The 26,735-nt window shown below is 38.2% G+C and overlaps 1 protein-coding gene across 14 annotated transcripts in view; it reads right to left on the bottom strand.

Annotated features, from left to right (window-relative positions):
• The window catches only part of MECOM (MDS1 and EVI1 complex locus), a 635,199-nt gene that overhangs the window by 38,276 nt on the left and 570,188 nt on the right, over positions 1-26,735 (bottom strand). For 3 of the 14 annotated variants that reach the window (XM_072996170.2, XM_072996172.2, XM_072996177.2), the window contains 5 exons: positions 22,944-23,091; positions 20,557-20,713; positions 4,241-5,603; positions 3,891-3,977; positions 1,496-1,583 (listed from right to left, as the gene is read on the bottom strand). In XM_072996170.2, the coding sequence (XP_072852271.2) occupies positions 1,496-1,583; positions 3,891-3,977; positions 4,241-5,603; positions 20,557-20,713; positions 22,944-23,091 (1,843 nt within the window). The remainder of the gene's footprint in view (positions 1-1,495; positions 1,584-3,890; positions 3,978-4,240; positions 5,604-20,556; positions 20,714-22,943; positions 23,092-26,735) is intronic. The other 11 variants (XM_072996173.2, XM_072996175.2, XM_078389674.1 and 8 more) reach the window with 6 other exon arrangements.

The raw sequence follows: 26,735 nt of genomic DNA, 5'->3' as shown, positions 1-26,735 counted from the left end.
CCTTCTAACTTCTCATAGCCCTGTCTTCCAATCATTGCTTTACTTAGTAAGAGATGGATAACACAGAAATAAATTGCAACATTAAGTGATTTTCTAGACAGCTATGCATCATGATAGTATTATAATGGTAACAAGGAGGATAATAATCAAGTCCACATTTGCTCATAATATGTTAAATAAAATATGATACAGGAAATTAGACTTCCCAGATCCCAGGCCTTTGATTAGGCTACTAAACTAAAATAACCTATAGAAAGCCATCTTTATCCAATCTAACAAAAATGGCTGGCAGTAAAAGATTGTTATCAGCATCATGGAGAAAAGGACAGGAGCTTTTATGCAGCTAAAAGGTACCACACTGAAATCAAAGACCAGCTCGTGATCTCAGGCTCAAACTACTGATAAGCTTCTTTGCCACAGTTGAATTACCCATTTTGCAGATGCAATGACATAACCAGAAACATGAAGTCATTCATTACCAACACAGGTTGAAAGGCTAACAGGTGGAAACTTGATGGATCAATTGCTGGAACCTGATATATTTAAAAATTGCATAGGCACAGGTACAAAGTTTTCTGAAGTACCACTGAGCTAATCTTAAAGCAGGGCGGGCAACCTCCAAAAGGGCCATATGCTCTGTTCCTAGAACTTGGAGCGTCATTTCTACCACCCTAATTACAACCTATGTGTGTGTGTGTGCATTTTGTTGGAAAAGACCTTCTAGTGGCCTATTATTGTTATATTTTAAATTGTGAAGCAGGGAGGTGTGTTGGAAGCCACTCAAAATGTGGCAGGATTCCCTCATGCCCTCTACCGAGCATAGGCGCAAATTTCGAGCTCATTCCCAAAATTGGGCATGGGAGGATGTTGGGGGCAGTGTGTTTATTACCTCTGTGTTAAAGCTTTAAACTCTGATGCCAGAAATGCTGTAGGCACGCCCGAAGATTTCCCATTTGTTGTGCGTGTGTCTTCGGATTATTCCTCTCAGAAACCTTAATGCCATGTAGTAAACCATTGCTAATATATCCCTACATTTCTACAGTGCCATGCTTTCTATTAGGAGATAACTATGAGGAGATACAGTACTTGAGATACACAACTCCAAAAGCCGCCTAGAGTGGTCGAAATGACTAGATAGGCGGGGTATAAATAAATAAATAAATAAATAAATAAATAAATAAATAAATAAATAAATAAATAAATAAATAAATAAATAAATAAATAAATAAATATGTGAAGATGGTTACTCCATTCTCTGGATCATGGCCTGATATCTTGCCTGAAGAACATAATGAAGATTAAAACAATGCTGTGTGGCCAGGTGTACATATGTTTGTGCCTGTGTACAGTACATGTATTTTGTCCCTATTAAAAAAACATCTGTACGACAAGGAAATTCAATGATGAATAAGACTCCAGTTGTTCCTGTACACCTGTGTCAACGGATCAAAATGTTTGTTTACAAGCTCAACATCTTGATTACAAAAATACTTACTTGTGGGTGGAATAAGAATCCCGGGGATGGTCTCAAGTACTTTTCTTTTAAAGCTTCAAGTGGGTCAGTTAACTTTCTTTTCTCTACTCTGGAAAGGTTAAAATGAGAATTTTTTTTGTGAGGATTCAATTACATATAAAACAAACTGTTTGGTGATTTGAATATGAAAGAGACAGCAGCAAAGTTTTCAGTCATAAGGATCAAAGGTAAGGAAGTGCATTTCTCTCTCTCAATGTAGGTCACAGTAATCAGTGATAACACAGTTGCTGAACATCCCTTAAACTATGATTATATCATTTTCAATTGAAAAATTCCCATTTCAAATATCATTTTAACAGAAATGGAGGAGTAGCTGTACTGAACACAGACAATTAAGGATGAAAAATCTTGTACTATCATTATCATTATTATTATTGCTTTAATGGTTTTTTAAAAAATCAGTATTATTATTTCCACTTTTGAAGAATACAGAGTAAACTGAAAATATGTCTGTATCACAATTCAACATTTCCAATGGAAAGTAATCTGTTTCTTGATTTATATATTTTGGGGGAAATTTCTGAAGATGACTATGAATTTCAGGTAATTCACCAAGAGGATCCTCATGGTTTAGATCATGGAAATATTTTTCTATTTGTTTACACAATAAGAGGTTTTCCATTTCCAGTTTAAAAGGTTTTTTTAAGTAATTCAATTGGTCCAAATCATTGAAACAGAAAACCAGCCAACGTTTGTGTTGCCATGATATTTAAAGAAGGGTGGTAAAATAAAATTATCATAGACTTGCTAATTTGAATTTAGGTTAGGTTTCAATCCACTTAAGTGGATGTCCAACTTTGATTCACAAACATGAAACCAGCAAATTCCTATTATTCTGTACTTGTTCATAAATTTAGCCCTGTGATCCCTTGAATTCCAGATAACTGAGGTATACTATAAATCAAACAATAAAGTTGACTTTTCCTTTCATTGTTACACACAAAGAAAGTGGTTCCACAGTCTGTACCAGAAGGGATTACTCACCCTTCAGGGAGAAACTCCCTATCTTTCTGCATGTGTCACTGACCTGGATGTGCATTCTAAGTGGGGGGAAATGCAAGGACAGAGCAGTGACTCAAGCAGAGATACAAATAGGTGGCCTCCACTGAAGGTGAATACTTCTGCTACATTTGACTCTTTCTAATCATACTTGACGGACTAGAATTTCCATTCTTAGAGAGGCTCGGCTGTAACTATAATGCTGTGGAGACCATTCCAGTTCTCCTCATGGTACACTAGCTATTACTTGGATGTCACTGGTTCAGTTGTTTCTCTTACTATCCCGTGGCCAGTTCTATTTCAATTTAGTTTTAATTTTACTTATCTCTATCTCTCACTTGTTCTTCTGTTCCTGTACAACAACACACAAACAAATATTGGGTCTTATGAATACTTGCAGCCTCTTGCACCTGGTGAGAATCTGAGACACTCTCCCCACATTTTTTTTTCTCTTTGCAGCAACAGGCAAAAATGGAAAAGAAAGAAAAAAGATAAAATTTTAAAAAGGAGATGCGGCTAAGGTCCTGTTCTCAGGAGAAGCTCAGAAACCATGCTGGTGCAGGGAGAAGTCTCAGCAGGGAATCTTGGTAAGTTTCCTGGTGAGACTCAGGAAAATTACTGAGGAAATGTTTCAATTGCTTATCACATCCCTACATCTACATAAATATTCCAAGTGCTAGTTGACATGGAAGAGACTCATTAGTTGTATGTCTTATGGTTGCATCTTTTTAGAAGAGATTTAGCTGGGTTCTTTAAGGAAGAAAGTGTGTCTACCTGCCATCTGGAATGTTTACTGCACTGTATGACAAGACATCATGAGGAGCATTATAGGGGAATAATGCATCTTCAGTGCAGCAGGCAAAAATGTTTTAACACTTGAGAGAAACCCAAGACAGATAAGTAATCAGAAATATCAACTTCATTTGGTTTTATAGGTCCAGCTCTTTCTGACAGATCCCTGGATATATGCAGGGCAGAATAATTAGCGTAGCTATATCCTAAAAACTTAAGAAAAAGGAATATTCCAAATACTGATAGTAATTAAGGACCTACAAATTAGAATTTACTGCAGTAAATGAATACATGATTTTTAAATGGGAAATCCATCTGCAAAGGTGCGCAAACTCTATAAAAGAAGTGCCATGTTTTCCTTTGGAAGTCTATAGTGTCTATAGTTTACAGTGTCTGTGTCCCTGACAATCTCTGAACATATGGAATAATGTTCATTGCTAAGATATTAGTTGCATCATGCAGGCTCCTCTGATACCATCTATAACTCTCTGCTTAGCAGAGTACCTTCCAATAACTAAAAACAAATCAGAAGATTAATCTATGGTAAATAAAGGCAGAATTTTACCCTTGAGTTCCACGTTGTGTTGCTATGGTACAACGTGTTTTGAGTTCTTGAGTGAAACACCTTTGATTGCAGTGGAGATCGACGTTCCTAGTTTGCAAACAAAAGCCGAATTTGACTGCCAATTTTTAAATACAGACATTTCCTTTCTGAAGGAAAATTGCTTCAGAGATTATAAATTAATCTGTATCAAAAGAACAAATGGCTACAATTCCCAATTCCCTAAGCTGCATTAATTCACATTTCACATCTTTCCACCATTACATTAAAGGACCGTATGTCGTAGGAAATCTGATTCCTCTGTATATCCAAACGAGACTTTAACAAGTTATGATGGATTAAAATTGTATTACCTGTAAATGGGATCCATAAAGAAAGGCGTTGGCCTTGCATGTTGTAAAGAGATGTCTGATGATTTCCTTGATTCATGATCGAGATCGCTTTTCTTTCCTCCAAAGATGTGGTTTTTTCGAGGTTCACTCTGTTTTGTACCACTAGCTCGACTTCTGCTGCCCATGCTCAAATCAAGAGGCTGGTCTTGGCTGGTCAATGATGGAGCTGCTGGTTTTGAAGTTATAGGAGTAAGTGGTTTCTCCTCTTTACGTTTAGTGGTAAGGTCAAAGGGAGACTCAGAGTTTCCCTTTGAGATCTTCTTTGCTTCTCCTGGTGATTGGGGTTCCATTTTCAAAGGTAACGGTCTCAAGTCTCTATCAGGAAATGGGTACATTGACTGAGAGAATGCTGGAAAAAATGGGAGGGGAAACATGGAAGGGTAAGGTAAGGCTCCAACTTTTTTGTCTTGTAGCCCCACAAGTCCTGTCGAACCAAAGTATTTCTCAGCAATAGAGGCAATGGCCTTTATAGAATCATTCACAGCTCCTGACACCGCAGTTTGCTCCTCTAAAGATGGTGAGAAGATGGAATGATTGCTGTATTCTTTCTTATTATTTACGGAAGCCAAATTCTGAAGAGAGTTTACTTTGTCTTTGAACATTTTACCATTTTCTTTACATTTCTCTTTATCACTTTCAATGTCACTTTCCAGATCAGAGCCAGAGGTGGTCTCCAGGTCACTCCCACTGGGGGTACTGACATCATCAAGGTCACTACTCTCTGACTGGTCACTGACCTTTTCATGTGGCCTCTCTTCAGAGGACCTCTCTGGTTGAAGCTCCACTGGCTTATTTTCATTTACGTTAGGTGAGTGCTTATTTAGTGCCTTCAAAATATCCTGGGTAGCTGGCAGTGTCTGAGGATGTGTCATGAGGGGACTTTGACTTTTGATTGTTTGGTCTGTGCTTGGAAGTCCTTTAACAGGAGAACTAGCAGGTATCAAAGGTGGCCTGTGGTACAAGCCTGAAGGAAACAAGCCAGGGAAGCTAAAAGAAAATCCAGGAGCTGTTGGAAAGGTAAGACCAGCAGGATGCCTATTGGCACCAAAATAATCAGCAAGGCCCGGATTTGCATGATTCATATTAACCATGGAAGATTTATCCATAGCTGGGGTTCCAGGAAGTGATATGCCTTGGCCAAAAAATCCTCCTGCCGCAAAATGGTTCTTGCCCTCACAAAATCTCCTGTGTTTATTTAAGGAAGACGTAGTGCTGAACATTTGTCCACAGTCTTTGCACTTGATTTGAGTTCTGCAATCAGCATGCATACGCTTATGACGGCAAAGGTTTGAAAACTGAGTATAGGATTTATGGCAGACCTCACCTGTGTGTAAACAACAACAACAACAAATCTCAGGATTTATGGTAAGTCTTCTCTTTCCCCACTCTCCCCGCCCCCTTTTATCCCATTCATTGGTACAATGTGAGCAGCTGAAATATTTTCTGAAAAGTCACTTAGATCTTGTTAGTAAATCTGTTCACTCAGAAGGAAGACTCACTGTGTTCAATGGAATGTACTTAAGACAGTTACAGTCAAGAAGGCAAGCTTATTGACTTACCTAAGAATAATTGAACAATTGAACACCATGAGTACAACATAAATGTCCAGAATCCTATTGGTTTTGGGGTATGGTAACTCAACACAACTGACTAGTGATGACATACTGGGGTATTTCTTGGTCATGTGATTGAGCACCAACCAAGGTGCAGTCCAATACCTTGTCAGCAAGCTATAATCAGCTGTGGCAAGTTATGCAAAACTCAGGCAAACATTAATAGGATTCTGGACACTATGTACAGGACAATGCTGTTAATTTGAAGTGTTATGGGATGAATTGGAATGCAGATTAAAGTGGTAAAAAAAATATCCACACCTTCAAAATATAAACAGCAACCTATTACCAGTTCCAATTACAGCAGACCCATTGTCTCAATGGGATTAACATAATTGTTGACTTACCATTCAGGAAATGATTCAATGGGTCTACTTTCTAAATGAAACCAGCAATAGGATACTAACCAATGAATTCAACTTGGCAAATACCATCAGAAGCAGGACAAGAAAATCTCCACATTTTCCCCCTTAAAAATTAACACCACAAGGAAAATTGTTCATTTCTCACAGTATTCTGACAGCCTTGGATGCTTGCAATTATTGTTCACAATCCAACAAAATTTATATGCAAACACTAGAAATTCTTATGTTCTTTTGAATCTGCTACCTACAAGTTGCAATTTAAAAAAAAAACCAGCATTATAATGGCAAGCATCATGGCTGTTGATGTGACCACAATTCAGAAATGACACAAGACCCAAGTGCACATGTCAGTTTTTCATAAGTAACAAGGTTCTTGGATCACAGACAGTGCTTTATAGTGAACTATATAATAAATGATCGCTGCAGAACATAATACAATATTGATCCAGGAATACTGGAATATGCATGGACAGCTTGACCACATGGTTTGCTCATTTTATTTTGTTTGTAATGCATACGGAATTACTCTTATATACAGAAATCTGTGCAAAAGACATCTTGCATTGAGAACACTTTGTAAGCATTGTTATTGCAAAAGAACCATAACAAATATACCAAACCCATCAATGAAATATGGCAGTTCAAGAAACACACTTGTTATGCAAAGAGCTCCAGTTGCACAATGTTTATGGTTGATGACTTTAAATACATATATTCAGAACATCGGGAACTATGCACTATTGGCAAGGCTATGCCAGCACTGCATTTTCTTCAAATTCAGTGTAAAGCAACATGAGTGGGACCCACAACAAAAGATCTGCAACACTCAATGCTGCTGTTGAGGGTTCCAATCACTCTATTCCATCTCCTTCTCCAGTTTTTTCCTCCACCACGGTCAGTCCTTCAGTTTAGACAGAGTTATGCGGCCAAGCAGCACGATCTGTCCTCATTTAATGGTTTGGGGATTCTACCCAAAAGCTTTGGATTGTTCTGGGACTTCTTTTTGTTTTGTACTTCAGCAAGTCTTTGGAATCCTCTGATGATCCTTCCCTTGGTCAGAGTTTCTCCTGCACCCTTAATATTTATTCAGAGAATGGAATTTCAGTAGGTGTAGTTTGCATAAGAAGCTACACAGCCTAAAATGTCCGCTTCTTTGTAATTGCTTACAGGTGCAGGAGGCTTGTACACTTATTGGCCCTTCTACATCAGCATGGCTCTGTATGGAGGAGGAACTCTTAAGGATGCAATCTTATAGCCTCTTCGCCCTGCAGACGCTCCATGGGACTCACCGGGGTGCACATTTAGTGAGCCAAGACTAGCACTGCAGTGTCACAGCCTTTGTGGAGAACATCACTTGTGTATCCAAATTTAACTTCCTCCACCTCAGAAGACTCAGGCAGCTTAACATTATTCAGTCCGCATTGTGTTACAAGCTCTCGTCTTTCACACATCAAAGCCACACAACAATGCACATTGTGAATTCCGAGACTTTCTTAACAATTATTTTTGTGGTTTCAGACAGACTGACATAATTTACAATGGCTCTATTTTAAGCCTACAGAGGAAACTGAATTGAATGTATCCCATCCTGCATTCTTGGTTCCCATGAACTGTAATCACGTCCTCTGACTTCCACTCACACCACTTCTGATGCTAACCTTCCTGCTCTTGTAAAGCTTACCCTTGAGAACCTGCCTGTTTGTTGTCTGTTTCAAATGTTTACTCCATAGCTATCTGTTCCCATCACAACAACAAAGACATCCATTGTTTGAGAAGGACCCAATTCCACCTGTCTGGCTCAGATGGGTTGCCTTGCTGATATCTTACAAACAAAAACTAGAGTACCAATGACAGGGCTGGGTGTGAGCCAAAGAAATGTACAAACCAGGAAGAATGTTATTGCTGTGTATCAGCCAGTGTTCCTGTATGGTATCCTTCATTCACAAGGAATGCTCTCGCTAAAGAATGTTTTGTTAAATCTTGCCTGCATGAGAGCATTAGCAGGTTTAATTTCATCTTGCTAAATGTGGGGGATTTAGCATTTATTTGGAGAAAATATCATGAATGTCAGGGAAAAATCTCTGGAATGCAGCCTAAATTAAATTGTTGGATCTGTGAATTGGAACACTTGATGCTTTTGAAGCTAAATTCATAGTCTTCTACTTTATGCAAGTGGCCTTCCTCTAGTGCAAGTAAGCTGGACTTTCATTAGTGCAGCTGATACAGTGGGGTCTTGACTTAAGAACGACTTGAGTTAAGAACATTTTGACTTAAGAACCGCTCTCATAGGAAAATATTGACTTGACTTACATACTTAGATTTGAGTTAAGAACTGAAAAAAAAACGACGTGGGAGGCAGGGAACGTGCAAAATTTGAACTTTCAGTTAACTGTTGGCCAGTGAAAAGGGTGCCTGTCTGCTTCCTCACTCCTCACAGCGTTTAGAGAGTGGATTGGGAGACAGTCTTCAGACTGCCTGGTACTGCCTGGACTGTATTTTCCCTGCCTTCCCTGAACCTTTCTTGACCTAAGAAAAAAGAGAAACAAAATATCCCCCTCTAGTGGTCGAAGGCGGAATAGCAGCTTCCCATTAGTTTCTATGGACGGAAAAGAGCAGATACGGATCAAATGGTTTTCAATGCATTCCTATGGGAAATGCAGATTTGACCTGAGAACTTTTTGACTTGAGAACCGCCTTCCGATACGGATTAAGTTCTCAAGTCAAGACCCCACTGTATATAAAAAGTCCAAGCTTGAAGCACTTGGTGATATTACACTGCTGAATCATTCCTGTCAAGGTAATATGTAAGAAAGCTCACTGGAGAAAAGAGACAATACAAATATAACAAGTAAGCAATCCATTTTACATGTGATGGTATGAATAATCCTACAAAATCTAAAGATCCTCAGTTGTTACATTCTAATGGATAAAATCCTTATGGTTATTGATATATGACCATTCATTAGCGGCATAAAAATTTACAATAAGATTCTTACATAGCAACAGAGCTGCGTTGCCAAAACAGACCTGACAGTGGGCTAAATTTTAAAATCAACAGACTAGCAATAATACCTGTTCAGATTAATAGTTCTAGGGTTTGCTGAAGCATCATATCCCACCGTCTCTAGATCTATTTAATGGCTTTTCCATAGTGGGGCATTTGTGCCCCTGATCTTGACAGGAACCTCCCTTCGACATCCAGACAATGTTCCTCTTCCTTCAATAGGTATATATATATTTTGCCCCATAAGTTTTCCTTTCCACACCTTTTCGTCCTTCCTAAATTCTTTGATTTATTTTGCACTGCTTTGTGCTGCTTCGCTTCAACACTGGAACCCCTCCTCCCACTTTTGTTTTAAAAGGATCCTAGTGTCTAGTGACCTGAAAGAGAATGGTTTTGGTTTCGCATTTTGGCACTGTTCCCACCCTCACCCCGACAGGACACAATGGGAGAGATGTGAGGAAGTGGGGGTGCTGCATAGCACAGGACAACACAGTTGTAGCACAGCCAGGAAGTAGCCTCATCACACTGTGGTTTGTGAGGAAAAGTCAACAAAATGAATGGCACTAACTTCAGCACAACTCATTGAAACCTCTGGCTTTTAATCTGAGCAAAATAAATCCTTGAGCATAATGAAGTTTATGTCCTCCTGGTAAGATAGGTATCTTCTTTATCATTCCCATGGCTCCAGCACAGAAGAGGGCATGTAGTTTGTAGACAGGAATCCCAGGAAATCCCACAGTCTTTCAGAACAAACTGGAATTGGGGGAGGCAGAAAAGTGGAACAAATGGCAGGCTCAGAAAAGCTCTTAGACATTCTTATCTTAATGGAAGACAAAAAGTCATGGTGTTTCCCCAAATTTTCACTTCATTTTCTTTCTTTTTTTTCTTTTCACTTCTTTTCTTTTTGGGTGGGGGAGTGACAGTGGCCTCTTTCAATACATTAACACTGCAGGTTGTCTTGAGTCCTTTGGCAGAAAGGCAGTATATACTAACACAGTAAAGAAACACATACATAAATTTCATAGCAAGACAGAACTATGTAGTAATACTAGTGATCACCACCGGTATGCTTCAAATCTTCAATGATTTGCCCTACTCAACAGCATACAAATACATGGATGCAATGGGAGAGAATAAAGGAGGCTCCTTGCAGATTCCATACGCAACTTCTTACTCTGTCTCTTAGAATCAGGGTCCACAAGATCTGGAATCTAAATCAAATTTGCTTCATCTGCTGAAATGGCAGTTTTATATGGATAGGGCAGATAACGACAGTGAAGTAAGTGTTATAGATTACTCTGTACTCTCAGTAGTGTATTGGGGTCCAAGGACTCAGATGGTTGAAACCCTGAGATTTTCTGAGTAGCAGAGACTGTGATATCATCATTATTCTCAGGTAGCTGGAAGATATTTTTTTCCCTTGGGAATGGCATGTGTTTACAAGCTGTCCCTATTGTCATGCAAAGTTTTTGAGAGTGGTTTGGTCTTGAATCAGTGGTTAAGAGCCATTCACTTTACAAATGACCTTCTTGTTTGTTGATATAGACCTATCCAGCAACTGACATACTGGAATCTCCTGGGGTTGGGACAGCCGGCCTATGGAGACTGTCATAATGAGTACCCACACCTTCAGATTCATCACTAAATGTGTTCAACGGTCTTTGTATAGAATGGGGCAGCTCTCTATGTCTTGGCCAAGTGTTATTTGTAATGGGTAACCACAGATGGATGTTGACTGCACAACAGAATTTCACTTAGATAGTGGCTGTACATAATGCAGGGCTAAAAACCAATTAATACTGAAGTCCATAACTTGCTTGCTTGGCCCAAACCAAAGAATATAGGTGATTTGAACTTTAATTTCAGTATTGAGTAAACTTTTGTTTTAAACTCAGTTCATGGAGAGACTGACACTTTATGGACACAAATCCATAATCTGTCATTTCCTTGTTGCGTTTAATACACCTTTATATTCTATAACCTTACACTTATCTTAAATTCCCAAGCTAAAGGTATTCCTTCCCAATCTCTAACTTTAAAAAAAAACTGCCTTGACTCCACAATCCTCTTGCCATCATTACCTCTCGTCCACCAGGCTAGTTAATACATTTTAATCTATCAAATGTTTAGGCACTCAGGAGCAAGAAATTAGTGAAAAGTGAAATGTACGTATTTTCTGCTTATTAAACAATGACTGTTAAGTGCTATTTTTAATACATGCCTGTCTCTTCTAGCATGTGTTTTCTATTTGAGCAAGCTGGAGGTTTTATGAAGGCAGGCAGTGTGTAATTACCTTTGTGCTGGTGAGCTCGTGTTAGTGAATTTGCTCCCAATTCAAGGCGGCATACTGTAACGAGAGACAGTTGCCATAAACAAACCAGAAAGGTATGGCATGGTGTGTGGCCTCTTTGCTGGGAATCAGATATCTCTGCTCTAGGTGACCCTCTACCCTCAGCCACAAGCGCTTAGAAAATCCTACCCCGACATATGATCTTTAAATTCTTTTGTTCTGTAATTACATGGCAATTATTCATAATTGCCCTATGGGTTCCCCACCCCCACCCCGTCCATCATCCTTTAAATTTGAAAAATCACAGTTGCTCTTTGGGGTGAGAACAGGCAATTGCTGAGAACAGGCACATTCTTGAAAAGAACACTGCAGAAGCATTTTCATTTGTGATTTAATTTTGAAAGAATCAAAGAATTTCTTCTTCTTTTCCTCCTCCTCCTCAGTGGGAGCGACAGTACATGAATACTCCCTTTATAACCCAAACCTATTCTTTGCTAATTATTTTATTTTCACAAAGATTAAAAAGGATAGTCCTATGATCTCAGGCCAGAGAGCCCATAATGTGCTAAACAACAGTCACAGTCTAGTTAAAAATGTGGTTGCTAGCTTAAATAAGCCCAAGGACAAATAAATAAAAAATATCAACCATTTGAGGAGCAGGTCCACAGCCCTCAGAGGGGTTATTTTAAGCCATTAAAAATCATGTTGATAAATTATTGAGACAAGGGGCTTGCATAGATTTGTTCAACTGCTCCCTTGTTGAATGTATGGTGCATGTTCTTGTATACTGAAGAAGTTAATTGAAGAGCTACAGGAAGCTGATAGTTGGTTCTCAAGAGTTTAAACCACAAACCCCCATGGGCTGATATGAAATTGCAGGTTGGCCCCTCTCTCCATTAAACTGGCTTCCTGTTTGACCTCACACCTTCATGCTGTGTGTCTCTGGATTCTGCGGTCCAGCTGTTCTATACAGTCAGCTTAAAATTGTGTTAACTGATCCTACCCTGGAAACTGTTCTTACATTCAAAAGAAAGATTTTGAGCAATAAGTAAAACCACAAAACAGCCTGGTGTCAGAACAGAGGGGCAAGGCAGGGATTAGGAAGAATTCACATTACATTAAAATGATCTGAAGTCCTCCATAGTGAAATATACAAGCTTCAGAAACAGAAACATGTTGCTTGCCTTATAGAAGTGTGGCCTTTTCTTTTGTTGTTGTTAAACAGCAAATTAAAAAAAAAACAGCATATATCCCACACCCCTCTTTTTGTTTCTTGTAATGTAGTTTTCTGTTAACCTCTGATCTTCTCCATTTACATTTCAGCCATCCACATTTTAACTCTCCTTCAGAATCGTGGGAATTCTCAGCCATGTGGGGTGGGCAAATACTGAATTAAAGTAATTCGCTAACGGTGACTTCAGAATTTCTCCTTTAATTACAAACAGTATGATGACAGTATTGACAATAGGTGGTCCACAATGCTGTAGCCAGTTGCAGAGAACATTCTCTCCTATTACAACAGCTCCACTGGCTTCCAGTCTGTCTCAAGGCCCATTCCCAAATGTCAGTTATGACTTACAAACCCTTCCATGGTTTGGCTCTGGGATATCCGAAGGATTGTATCTTCCTGTATGAGCCCCATCAGCACTTAAGATCTTTAGAGGAGGCTGAACCATCCTCACAGACACAAAATACGGGGTCTTTTTGGTGACTGCTCTATGGAGTGATTTCTCTCAGGGGTCAAGGATGGCCTCCTCTTTGATGTTCTTCTGGCATCGAGTACATTTTTAGGCAGGCTTTTAGCAACTGAATTGGACAGTTATGAAAAGAGTCTTTTGTAGGAAGCTATCCATTTGGTTGTTTTTCAGGTGTTTTTAGAAGTGTTTTTCAATTGTAGGCTTTTCTGTTAGCATTCCCTGCCCAGAATCTTTAGGAAAGTATGGACTTATTCAGATCCTCTAGCATTAGAACCATTTGCACCAGGATACTACCCTATATGTTCAATTGATTCTTAATGTTATGGTATATAATCTAATTTTATCTGTATCTGTGGTTTTTTTTTAAAAAAAAATCATTTGTGAGTCATTTTCTGATACTTCACTGGGAAGACAGTGGCACAGAAATCAGTTAAATAAAAAATAGAGAAAGGAGGAAGAGCCCCAAGTCTTTCTTTTTTAATTTCATGCTGCCTTTTTACCTTGCCAAGGACAACTTGATATAGAAGCTGGAATCCTTAATACAAATTCAATGAATATAAATCAGAATAATCCCCTGGCATGCAGTGCAACTGCAGATGTTACTATTTCAAATGAGCTTCTATTGATCGTTGTGCATTGTTTTAAGGGACGTTCCAGAATGGATTTCAGTTGAGTAAAATTTGAGCTCTGTCAGGCATCCAGATTTTGGTTTAAATAAACATATGAGGAGGGGAAGCCTGGCTCCTGTAAACCTGCTTCCTTCACTCTCCTTAGATAAGGAGTGAGGGTCTAAATAGGACAGTCTCCTCTTCCTGTAAAATTCGGGCTTTATAAGGTCTCCGTGGGTAGAAAATTTGTGCCTCTTCAGAACACTAGTCTTGGGGTGGGGAACTTCAGTGCTCTCTTTTTTTACATGTTTGTTTAATCCAGAACTTGAATACCTTAATAGGGCAGTGGACATCATATGATTCTGCTTCAGCCACAACAATGGTGTTTTTCCTGTTCAAGCTAAAGTTGGTTGACAGGATAGGGCAGCTCACAGCCTTTCTTACTGATTTTTTTTGTGAACAGCAGCTGGCATTTCACCATAACAGTCTTCAAATTATCGTAGAAAAAGCAATTCAGTCTCTGTGCCAACATTTTTGAGGGGCTTCTCCTCACCAGCAGCCTAAGGTTGATCAAGTCACAAAACTACAGTAGCAGGAGAAGACACAACTGGCACAGTTGCCTTGCTATGCCCTAGACAACACAGGTGAGCAATTTCATGTCCTCTTGCCTGTGCTGACTATGACTGGCAGGGGTTGTAGTCCTAGCAACACCTGGATGCACAAGTTACCCATCACAGTATAGACTGCAGATGTAGCAACTATGTATTGTCCTAGTTCCCTGATCAGAGTCGAGCACTCCAAGTCACACCTGTGATGTCCTTCCCATGCCTAGTGTACAGCACTGGTCTTTTATAAAGTTCCTGTCTGCTTCTCCCTTCATGTCCATCCATATTTCCTATACTTGCTATTTTCTCAGGCTTCTGGTTCTCAAGAAATGGCCACTTCCATTAGAATGCATTTTCCCTCAGACCACACAGCTCCCTTTTTAAAATGTGTCCTTCTTACCCAATTCTTCTTTGGCCCTTTCCTTTAACTCTCCTTATTAGCCCATACGTTCATTAGCCTGTTTAGGTCTTGGTGCCTTATCCTTGCTTTTTATGTGTCCCAGAACCATCTGTCATAGAAGTCAAAATGCAAAGAATTTGTTGTCCTGAACAGCTGAACGTTCCGTGGCCTACTGCCTCGGAATGGGCTTAGCTGTCGCAAGGAGTATACAACAGAAATTAGTTGTATCATTTTATAAACTTTTCTCCTAAGCAAGCAAAATATTTACTGTACTAAAACCATCAGCAGCTTGTGTTGTGCGCAGGGAGATACCTTGCCCTCCATTCTGCTCCGAGACATCTACCCTTCTTGCTTAGAACACTACAACTTATGATGTGGATGGTGCTTTACGATGATCCCTTCACTTCATAAACATTTTGTCAAGAATTCTCAAAAACCAAATTGTCCACACCTCTTCAGTTTGGAAGGAGAAGACGAATGACTGTTTAGAACAACTAGATGTTAACATTAATATAGAAGACAAATTTTTAGCTTTTGCAGCTTGTTATGTCACAAAATTGAAGATGAAAGACAGCTTTGCCTCCTCTAGAAAAGTGAAACAGGAGCTCCATTATCTCCTGCAAACTAGTCAGAATAGGAGAGATAGAAGAACAAGATAAATTAAAAAATTATGGTATAAATTACAAAAGATTAGAAGATTAGGTCTTCCTAATATAAAAATATATTATATGGCTAAACAAATGAGACACATGGTAGATATTATATCATATCCAAATAATATCATACAGTTAAACTTGGAAACGTATGATAGAAAGGAGGGTATGGAAAATATTATTTTGGTTTTGAAAAAACAAAAGTAAAATAAAAAGAGTAGAAACCCCCTTTTTAAAAATTATGCTAGAGATTTGGAATAAGTATAGAAGAATATTAAGTCCCATAATTTGCCCCATACACCCAACTGTAGAGCTAGAGAGTTTTCCAGAGAATTTGAAAGTGAACTTGAAAAAGAGATTAAAAGAAAATAGAATCAGTAGATTAAAAGAGTGGGTAGAGATGAATAGTAGAGAACAAATAAAGCAAGTCTTTAAAGAAGAAAGACTATATTGATTTATCTGACTGTGTTAAATGTATGGACAAAAGAATGGATGAAAAACACTGGAAATTGCAGAGATATGACAACATTTGAAAAAAATACAGAGCGAAAAGCAAGATGATACAAACCAAATGAAGGGAATAACTGATATAATCTTTACATTAATGATTGAGGAAGATCAAGAGAAAGTTCTTCAAACATAAGAAACAGATTTGGGAGAATAAATAAAAGAGGAACTACGGAGAAATATATGGAGCAAGAGAATTTTAAAGAAAATATCAGTAAGAACAAAGGAAACCTCTTATAAAATAGTTTGGAGGCAGTATTTAACACTGGTGAGTTTATATTGCATGGATAATAATTACTCCAAACTATGTTGGAGATGTAATCAAATGGGTATGTACATGCATATGTGGTGGGAATGTGTAATGGTATTGCAATTTTGGAAGCTGGTCTTTAATGAGATGAATATAATATTGGGTCTAAATATAGAAGCCTGCCCTAAAGTTGCATTATGATCTCTCCTATATGATGTGCAATGTGAAGGGTTGAAGAAAGAATTAATCTCCATTTTTATTAACAGCAGGAAGATTAATTATAGCAAAAAAGGAACCTAATGTGTGAATTTCAGATAACTGAATGGTATAATGAGATTTAGAGTATAACAATGGTAAGTTAACATGTGATATTATGTTAGAGAAAAGTGATATTATGTTAGAGAAAATTAAATGTGATATTATGTTAGAGTTTATAAAAGTTTATAAAAGTGATATTATGTTAGAGCTTGCTGAATAAGAATAGACAGATAGACAGATAGACAGATAGACAGATAGACAGACAGACAGACAGACAGACAGACAGACAGACAGACAGACAGAAAGAAAGAAAGAAAGAAAGAAAGAAAGAAAGAAAGAAAGAAAGGAAGGAAGGAAGGAAGAAAGGAAGAAAGAAAGAAAGAAAGAAAGAAAGAAAGAAAGAAAGAAAGAAAGAAAGAAAGAAAGAAAGAAAGAAAGAAAGAAAGGAAGGAAGGAAGGAAGGAAGGAAGGAAGGAAGGAAGGAAGGAAGGAAGAAAGAAAGAAAGAAAGAAAGAAAGAAAGAAAGAAAGAAAGAAAGAAAGAAAGAAAGAAAGAAAGAAAGGAAGGAAGAAAGGAAGGAAGAAAGAAAGAAAGAAAGGAAGAAAGAAAGAAAGAAAGAAAGAAAGAAAGAAAGAAAGAAAGAAAGAAAGAAAGAAAGAAAGAAAGAAAGAAAGAAAGAAAGAAAGAAAGAAAAAGAAAAATGATATATGGGGAGATTTTATAGAGGTTGTATTAATAAAAGAAGGTGGTCAATTGCCTACATAAGAAACATTACAATTTTGGAGGGAATAGGGGGTTGATGAATAATCATTATATCAGAAGTATTCATATTGGCCCTGTGATGGGGTGCACTTTTTTTTGTTAAATGTTGTTTGTTACATTTTTATTTATTTATTTATTTATTTATTTATTTATTTATTTATTTATTTATTTATTTATTTATTTATTTATTTATTTATTTCTACCGCCCATCTAGTCAATCAACTACTCTGGGTGGCTTCCAACATATATATTAAAATTTTTGAATAATATATATATATTTTTTTAAAAAAGTGGGATTGTTCACTTAGTAGTGAAGAGTAGCAGGAGAAACTGGAAGATAGTCAAAACAAGGATAGTGAAAACAGATAATGAGTCATAATGTATGAACAACACAGATTCAAGAGCTACAAAGTGCATACATAGAACCGTACACATGGATGGAAGCACACACATTCATCCTTTTCCTCCATCCAATTACTTACTTTGTACAGTCCTTTCAGAACTTGAAAACACTGGGGTTTTTTTTTAAACCCCAAGTCAACATGGCCATGTGGACTAGAGACTTCTGAGAGGTGTGGTCCAAAAAGGAAAATTTCAAGCTCTGGTGGCTACTGTCATGGCCTCCATGATGGCCACCCCTGTTTTGTAAGGAGGTAGACTTTGCTGTTTATGGAGAGCGAAGACTTTTAAAGATGACGGGGAAGGGAAAGATGAACAGACCTGCCACAACCACCAGCTCTCAGGCAACCAGGCTGTGGTACTCTCCCATGTAACTGTATAATACTCCCCTCTTTCACAACTTCCACCTACAGTTCAACTGGCCCAATTACAAGCCTCCAAGATTACTAACAGCAAGGTCTCAGTTGATCTCCTCACCTTTTCATGGGCATGTTTAATTTCATAAACTACTACACTGCCTTGACTTCTACTTAGATGCATTAAAAGCAGCTAATTAAAATTAAGCAATAAAGATAGGACTGCCCTCATTCTCAATGAAGATAGCTAGTGAAAGGTTTACACATGGTTAGGTCAATAAAGATTCTAGACTTGATTTATTTATAAAGAATTCCTCATCTGTTAGGGATGAATGGCCAGAAGTATTTTGAGCCTATCTGGAAAGTAGCAACCATCTGGAACGATTCCACGTTTTCTGTGGCTTGCTAAAGGAAAAATCTCATTTGGTGGAATCTTCTTTCACTTTATTAGTCACATCCACCAGTAGTCCTTCTTTTCTTCCCGGGGCTACATTAGGCAAAAATAAATAAACTTACAAAAGGTTCAAAGCATAATTAAACTTAGGTCTAGAGAAGTATGCCAGAGCACACAATATAAAAGGAGGTTATAGAAGTTTTTCCAGAATTGGCCGGGAGCCTCAGATACCAGGAAACTTCTAAAATGAAACAAGCAGGAGAAATACAGGGAGTGCTCTCCTCTAAGAACAGTTCTATATGTGAACCAAGAATAACATCCTTGTGGTGAATGCTCACCTCCCTACCACAATGTTTATGAGCTCTAACTGCATGGAGAGTAGCCATCATGTACTCAGTATACTCAATCACAGCATGAAGCAGTAGCAATAAATTATGTCATGGGTCACTCCCATGATCATCGTGGCAGAAATGAGACACTGCCATGGGGGTGCTGATTCTGGTGGCATTTTTAGGAGCAAAACACATATTGTGGCTCAGTGCTCCTCTATGTCTGCATCCCTTCCCTTCAGATTGGCATGCTTCCATCCTCTCCACTTCTTTCTGAACTTCCCTTCCTCTTACTCCTGCCTGCTGTCCCGTTCAAATCACTTCCCACTTGCCGGTCACCATTCCAGGTAGGCCAGGTGAAATTTTTAAAAAAAGGCAAAGTAGGTTACACAATACAAAAGTACAATATTTCTGAGTGATTTTTAAAGGCTTTTGATTGTCAAGTTCCACTTTCAGCAACCTGCCCATTCACTAGCTTCTTCTAAACCAAAATGGATTATTTTACTGTTATGTTTCTATACATGTTTCTTAGCACAAAGAATCACATTTACAGGGAGCAGTTATTTCTGAATGTCTGAACAGAAGTTAAATTGTGTGAGGAAGATGCATATATGAACACAACCATGGAAAGTGGGGAGGAACAAAACTGAAATAAAAAGAGAGCTATATCTATTGCTGTAAGGAAGGTGGAGAAAATCTATGCCCTCCATATGTTTTTGACTGCCGTGCCATCTGGGAGCTGAAGTTCCAAACATCTAGAGACCAAATATTTTCTACCCCAGCTGCATGCCTGTTGTGGAATATCCTTCATACTCAATATTATGGGTAGTTTTAAAGGCATGTGTAACTCCATTGCATCATGGCCTCAAATGCATACTTAGAACAGTGCAAATGTTAAGAATCGCACTGGATCAGACAAATGGCCTATTTATTTATTTTATTTATTTATTTAATAAATTTATGCCCCGCCCCTCTAGACCATGTCTACTCGGGGCGGCTTACAACATAAAAATCAATATAATATATATATATATATAATCATTAAAAATACAGTTACTATATTAATTAAGACAATTAATTTAAGAAAAAAATTACCAAGATGGGGTAGGATAAAGAAAGAAGAAGTAAAAAGACTTAGCTGACTGGAGGGAAGGCCTGCCTAAATAGCCAAGTTTTTAATGGTCTTTTAAAAACACCCAGTGTTTTTAATGTGTATTAAAATGTGTATTAACACAGTTTTTAATGTGTATTAAAAATGGATAGCCTTAGTCTCTATAAATAAGCTGGTAAAGCAGTTATGTACATAGATGCTGAAAAGCCCATAGAATAGAACTCAGTCCTTGGTAAATATGCAAAAAATGGGACATAAGTCATACCCAGAATTTTATTTCACATTCTTCTGTAATGTTAAATACAGCATCTGCTTGAGGAAAATGTAGCTGGTAAGAACAATGTCTTTAGACTAGAAATCATGCTAGCAAGAATTCATCTGCCTAAAGCATGGAATAAAATTGAAGATATTTTTTTTAAATGGTCACTGGATTGCTGCAGTTAACAGAAGTCAGAAAAAAGCTTGTCAGTGCAATAGATGACTATAAATTCTAGACAAACACAGTGGCTGGTCCTTTTAAGGAAGGACAAAATCCTTGCCTAGGAAAAGCCAAGTAGTTTTACATCTAAAAGTTTCAATGTAAAAGCTGATACGTCAGTGTGAGCATGTTCATCCGAGCACACATCATGCTCAAAAACAGAGACACATAAGCTTAGTGGTTAAACAGGAGACTTACATATAAAAGGCTTGACACTGCTGTGGATATGTTTGTGCTGTTTGAGGCCTGAAGACGTAGCAAAAGTTTTACCACACTCTGGACAAGCATGTGCACGAGCCCCAACATGCTGTGAGCGAATATGTCTCTGGAGGTTGCTGGGGTCCGTGAAAACCTGCTAGGAAATGAGTACTGATTAAACAAGACACTTTCATATGAACAAGGACAGAAAGAATACACACCAGCAATTGCATAAGAGCTTTGGAATTAGGGAGAAGGAAAACAATCCTCTTTTTTTAATTTTAAAAAAGAAAGGTTTATATGAGCTCACTCACTTCAGTGAGTCAGAAAATATAAGACACAAATTTTAGGACATAACTGCAGCCCACATTCAGAGCACTCCTCAACTGGTTTAAGTGCCATGGCTTCCATCCAAAAAAAAAAAAAAATCTTGGAAACTCTACTGTGATGAAGATAGGATCTTGTCTATCAACTTTCATAAAACTACAACTCTCGGATTCTTCGCAGGATTCATAAGGGTGAGTCTGGTTTCAAACTGCTGTAACCATTTACAGAGTTGATAGATACTGATTTGGCACATGTAGATTCATTAAGGCAGTATTTAACACAAAAGTAAATGTAAAAAGTAAGTTTGTGTAAAATATCTGCCCTCTGCAGCATAACAAAATGAAAAGGTAGGAAGACTCTTATGTAAATTACAGTTACTTGTCACTGTCTTAGACTTCAGCCTCGCCAGTTTAATGAAATGGCTCTGTTTTATTTTACAATATTCACTTACCGTATTTTTCGCACCATAAGACGCACTTTTTTCCCACAAAACAGGGGGGTAGAAAGTTTGCGCGTCTTATGGAGCGAAGAAAACAGATTATATTATCCTGTTTTCTTCTCCTAAAAAATTGGTGCGTCTTATGGAAAGGTGCGTCTTATGGAGCGAAAAATACGGGTATTTTCCATTCCTTTCTGAAACCGGGATTCCCACCTTCTTCTAAGTACCAACAGCCAGATACATCCACAAATAATACCACCCATCCCTCCCTCCCTCATAAGCATTGAATTACTTTCATAGCTCATCCCTCTCTTCTTTGTTAAGTGGAGAAATTGGAAGATGGGGTTGGAGGAATGGTCTCTTGAAGTTATTGTGCTCTAGAAACTCCCCCACCTGCTACTATAATTTCATTGGTTTGGCTAGCCTTCATGGTCTAAGACTCGGCAAGCTTTATGTAAAGCAATTTTCAAATATCTTTCTAAAACAACTGGAATGTTACCAGTACATAGTAACACTTACAAAGGATTAGTATACAAAGCAACCCTCTGTGTATTTACTCAGAAGTAAATCCCACTGAGTTCAGTGGCACTTATTCACTTATATGTACATTTAGAATGACAACATAATCTCCTACTAACAGATGTGAGTTTTTGTGTATTTCAGAGAAAACGAAACCATAACATGGTATCTTATAAACAAGGCTGTTCACTGCCTACAATTCATGCAGATTTTTGTGCAGAATATGCTCCCGGATTTAGAATGTATCAGAGGATCTTGGGCTTCTTTTTATAATAATATCCAAGCATTCCGAGTAATCAAACGTCATTACATAAATTCACTTCCTTACCACAAAATGCAATAGTACAGTATGTCAATAAGCCCTAAATCCTAGTTTCAACATCCACACGTGTAGTCCTGGCATTTGCACTGCAGCATTTCCCAGGTGGTGTGCTAAGTGCTATGTCATGCTGCAGTCTCACTGCTTTGAGGGAGGCAGCTTTCAGGCTTGCTGGATCTTTTCACTAGAATTCAGGGATCTACGACCTGGTGCTTGGTGTAAAACCATGCACTCTAAACAAGAGAGTTCTGAGCCCAGGAATTTTTTCAGAGTTCTAGAACAAACCACACACCCTAAAAACAAGCAATAGACCTTCTACCAATCCCAGCCTTCGTACAGTTCTATTATGGCCTCATGTGTCCTTTCTCTTTACCATCGCTAAGCTAGATATCACTATCAGCTGACTCATGGGATATATCCGAACCATGCCAATTCAGGCTACAGGTGAAAGAGTCAAATGTTGGAATGCTCTTCAACATTTTTTAAAAATCTCCAAACATCCTTCTGGATACACATAATTAGCAAGTCAAGGAGAAAGCTACAACTTAAACCTTATCCTAAGCATCTCGTAAGTGCAGAGAATTATTTGTAGATGAGAAAGGGCACAAATTTGAAAACTTACCTGTAGATCAAAGTGATTAAGAGCTCAGAAGACACACCATGCAAGTCTGCTGATCATATATTTCAGTACTGTATTAAAGTCTGTACTAAGGTACTCAAAATGAGATTTCAGATGTCATGAAATATATAAATAAACCCAGACACCCTACAAATTCACTGTACCTTGGCACAGTTTTCGCATTCATAGTGCTTCCCACTGTCATGTGACATCTGATGGCGTATCAAGTTGGATTTCCAGTTAAAGGCCTTTGGACATTGGTCACACTTGTACTCCCTCTCTTCAGTGTGAGAGAGCATGTGCTTTTCTAAGCTGTAACAACACAAGAGGCCCAATGAAAACCTTGGCAATGAAAATGAACAGAAATATGAAGATTTTTCTCTGGCATTACCAAGTAATTAAGATAAAGAATGATAAATTTTAGCTCAGATCATTATCAGGAATCATCAATAGTACTGTACAATACGTAACCCTACAAATATAAGTTGCTCTAATTTCATAAAGTGGTTTATAAAATTGTTTTTAAAATAAATAAAATATATTGCCCAGACTAAAATCCAGAAGTGAGATGGAGAAAATGAGAGGAGAGAGAGAGAGAGAAAGGTTTTGGGATCTGTAACAAAATAAAAAGGGCAGGGGGAGGAAATTCTAAGAATGTGAGAGGAATAATATTTTTTTAAAAAAAATCATTTTTAATGTTATCCTTACAATATCTTCTTTTCAAAAATATTAAGCTACATTTGATTGAAATAGATTGATATTTATTGTATCAATTTCATTTTAATTTTGTTTGTTTTTAGTCTAACAGCTGGATATTATGGGGTGGTTTCATGTGCAAACGTAATTTTGTGTGCATTCTATGTATATGCATATCTTTGGCACGCTTAGAATCTCTTCTCCGTCCTTTTGCAAACAGAGTGGTATAGATTTATCGGATGGGCGGGATATAAATCAAATAAATAAATATAAATAAATAAACAGGTTGATAGGCTATTTTATGTGTGTAGAGAATGCATGTGTTTTCACCCTTAGAGTCTCCTCTGTCCATTGTTTTAGTGTACGGAATATAACATTCCCCCCCATCTCCATTAGCAGGTCTTAAGATCAGTACAATATCCCCAAAATACTTGAAAAATTTAACTGTTCCTGACATTCCTGGATTGAAAATGTGTCCACACGTCTCACAAGAAGTATAAACACGTGTCCCCAATTCTCAGTAGAAACTTGCACATGAATGTTTTTATCACGTGATAAGGCCCTTTGCAGAAGATATTGTTGACTACTATTGACCCTGCTGGCTAGAGCTGGTGGGAATTGCAGATCAAACATCTGGAACTGAACAAGTCGAACATCGTGTGATTTTTTTACAGCCATGTCCACCACCACCACCAGCCCTCAACTCAGTGAACCCAAGAGAGCTTAGTAGGTTTTTGGCAGCAAGTCTCCTAGTGTTTGTTTTATTTCAGCTTTTCAGACTGGATTGTAACTTGGCTTAATATTGGCATATCTCTGGCTGACCTAGGTTGGGTTTTTTTTAATCTTTTAAACTTATGTTTTATTATCCTTTTAATTATTATTAGCTGCTCTAAAAGACTTTGGGCTGAAACATAGGTTAAGCAATATTTCAAAGCCGGGAACAAAGATTTTTTTCTTTTGCACCAGCTCTAGGCTCTAGATTCTGATCTGTCGCTGTTTCATTTAGCTCCGTATGAGTCATGATCCTCTACTTATTTAATATTACAGTTGTTTTCTTTCATAATATTTCATGTGTCATTTACTGTTATGTTCTCCTTATTATTGTGCCACACAAATTTAAAATGGTACTTGGGGGGGGGGTTGCTTATTAATTACATATGTCCACAAGCCAGTATATGTGGCTGTCATTCCAAGGGCCACCTGGACTTTTTTCTGAAGAAGAACATTTTTCCTCTTTTCTTATGCCTTGAAATCTGCCTGTCTTGCATTCGCTTTTAAATAATTTAAATGTTTTTCACCAGTGCTGCCTTGCTTCTCATTCTTCATCCTCTCTTTCTCAGTACAATAGAGCAATTTATTATTTTTGTTCCACTGATAATTTGCGTAGCTTTCCGCTCTGAGCTTTCAGTACCCTCAGCAGGCCTTCTCCAAAGAAGAGTTTTAAGCACAAGACATTCAGTTGTTATCCACCTGTTCTCTAAAGTCCAAATAGCTTTCCTCCAGGTGGCATTTCTGTTGTGAGGGGTATGGCAGCTGGTAAAAACCAGATATTCTCAGTTCATTACCCAGGAAATGATCCTGATTATCCCTGTGCATCAGCTCCCAAAATCAGACACTCTCCTCCTGATTTACTTGGATTTTAAGCAGTTTACATAGTAACGGTGGTTAAAAATAGCAATATACACAATCTTATTTATTTTACAGTGGGGTCTTGACTTGAGAACTTAATCCGTATTGGAAGGCGGTTCTCAAGTCAAAAAGTCTGTAGGTCAAGTCTCCATTGACCTACAGTGCATTGAAAACTGATTAATCCCATAACAGGACATTTTTGTTCCATTTTAGTTTTTTTCTGGTCTGTAAGTCAATTCTCAGGCTGCAAGTCAAACCTAAATTTTGCGGCCAGAGAAGTCTGTAACTCAAAAAGTCTGTAAGTCAAGCCGTCTGTAAGTCAAGGGTCCACTGTATGCCCTGTCAACTGAGTAACATATCCTCCGTTAATTTTTGGCCTCTTCCATTTCTGTCTGCTCTTGTAGCTAACAATATCCTTTGTAGTGCAGTGGTTGTGGCACAGCTGTATGGGCAGCTCACCTATTGTACATTCATAGCAATACATAAAAGGATTAGCTGGCCTATGTGAGTTTCACAGTCTGCAGCCACAAGGGGAGCCGACATACAGGAGCAGACAAGTGCCCTGGGTGTGAGGTGATGCATTCCTTTAAGGAACATGTAAAGCAGTTTCAGCTTTGGCTGTTAATGCTTCCTTGCCATGACAGAAAAGCAGGGAGACTGGAGAGGGTGGGTGGGTGGACCTGGCAGGGTAAGGACTTCAATTTGGAGGCTCTTTCTTGAACAGCACTAAGGTGAGGGTCCTCTGGCGAAACTCTCCCATGCCACTACTGGGAAACAATTTAGGGAATGGCTGCAGGCTATATATTGTGTAGACTGATTTGTGGGTTTGTGGGAACACACATTCAGTTCTAGGTTATTTTCACGTGATGGCTTTCAAAACGATTTCATATTTGTAATTATAATGAGTACATATTAATACACATTTCTTTAACACGGATACTCGACACAGCAATTCATAGTGTGGAGAAGTTGTTTCCTTGTTACTTCAGACCTGTTTCTGTATGGTAAATGCTTGTGCCAGACATCTGCTGGCACAAGCAGAAGACATACAAAATATGTCGGTGGATATCCTGTAGCAGACAAGCAGCTTTTCAAGGATGAAAAGTGCTGTTAGTGTCTGCTTCTCCCTCCTCTTCCTCCTCCTCCGTTGATTATTCAATTAATTGACTAAACGAGACACGATTCATTGGTTAAGGTTTCTTAAATAGTGTAACTGGTCTACATTTAATACATAAGGGCAATGGGTAGGCTTGTATATATTCTACATTTCCAAAAGCAACATGATTCTATACCATGAAGTCTGAATCTTAAAAAAGCAGAATTCTGAATCCTGTATATATTACCTTTTTTAAAAAAATTACCTCAGAAGGCTTCTGAGGAGGGAAAGGACACTCTTCCTAACCTCTGGAATTCTGCTTTGTTATTTTTGTAGCTCTTGACATTTTTTCCTGGCATTACTTAACGTCAACGGCATCAACATAGAGGCATCTAGGCCTGACTACTACAGTAATAGCACTCCAGTTTTCAGAGAAGGGGCTGTCCACAATTAACCTCGAAATGCCAAGGATTTAATCTGGAATCTGTTGTGTGCAGAGCATATTCTCATAGAGAGAAGAACATCTCCTCCTGTA

This window comes from Pogona vitticeps, chromosome 3 (genome assembly GCF_051106095.1).
Source record: "Pogona vitticeps strain Pit_001003342236 chromosome 3, PviZW2.1, whole genome shotgun sequence".
In the NCBI taxonomy this organism is placed as follows: domain Eukaryota; kingdom Metazoa; phylum Chordata; class Lepidosauria; order Squamata; family Agamidae; genus Pogona; species Pogona vitticeps.
The sequence above is the reverse complement of the archived record's forward strand: the minus strand, read 5'-3'. Positions and strand labels throughout refer to the sequence as shown.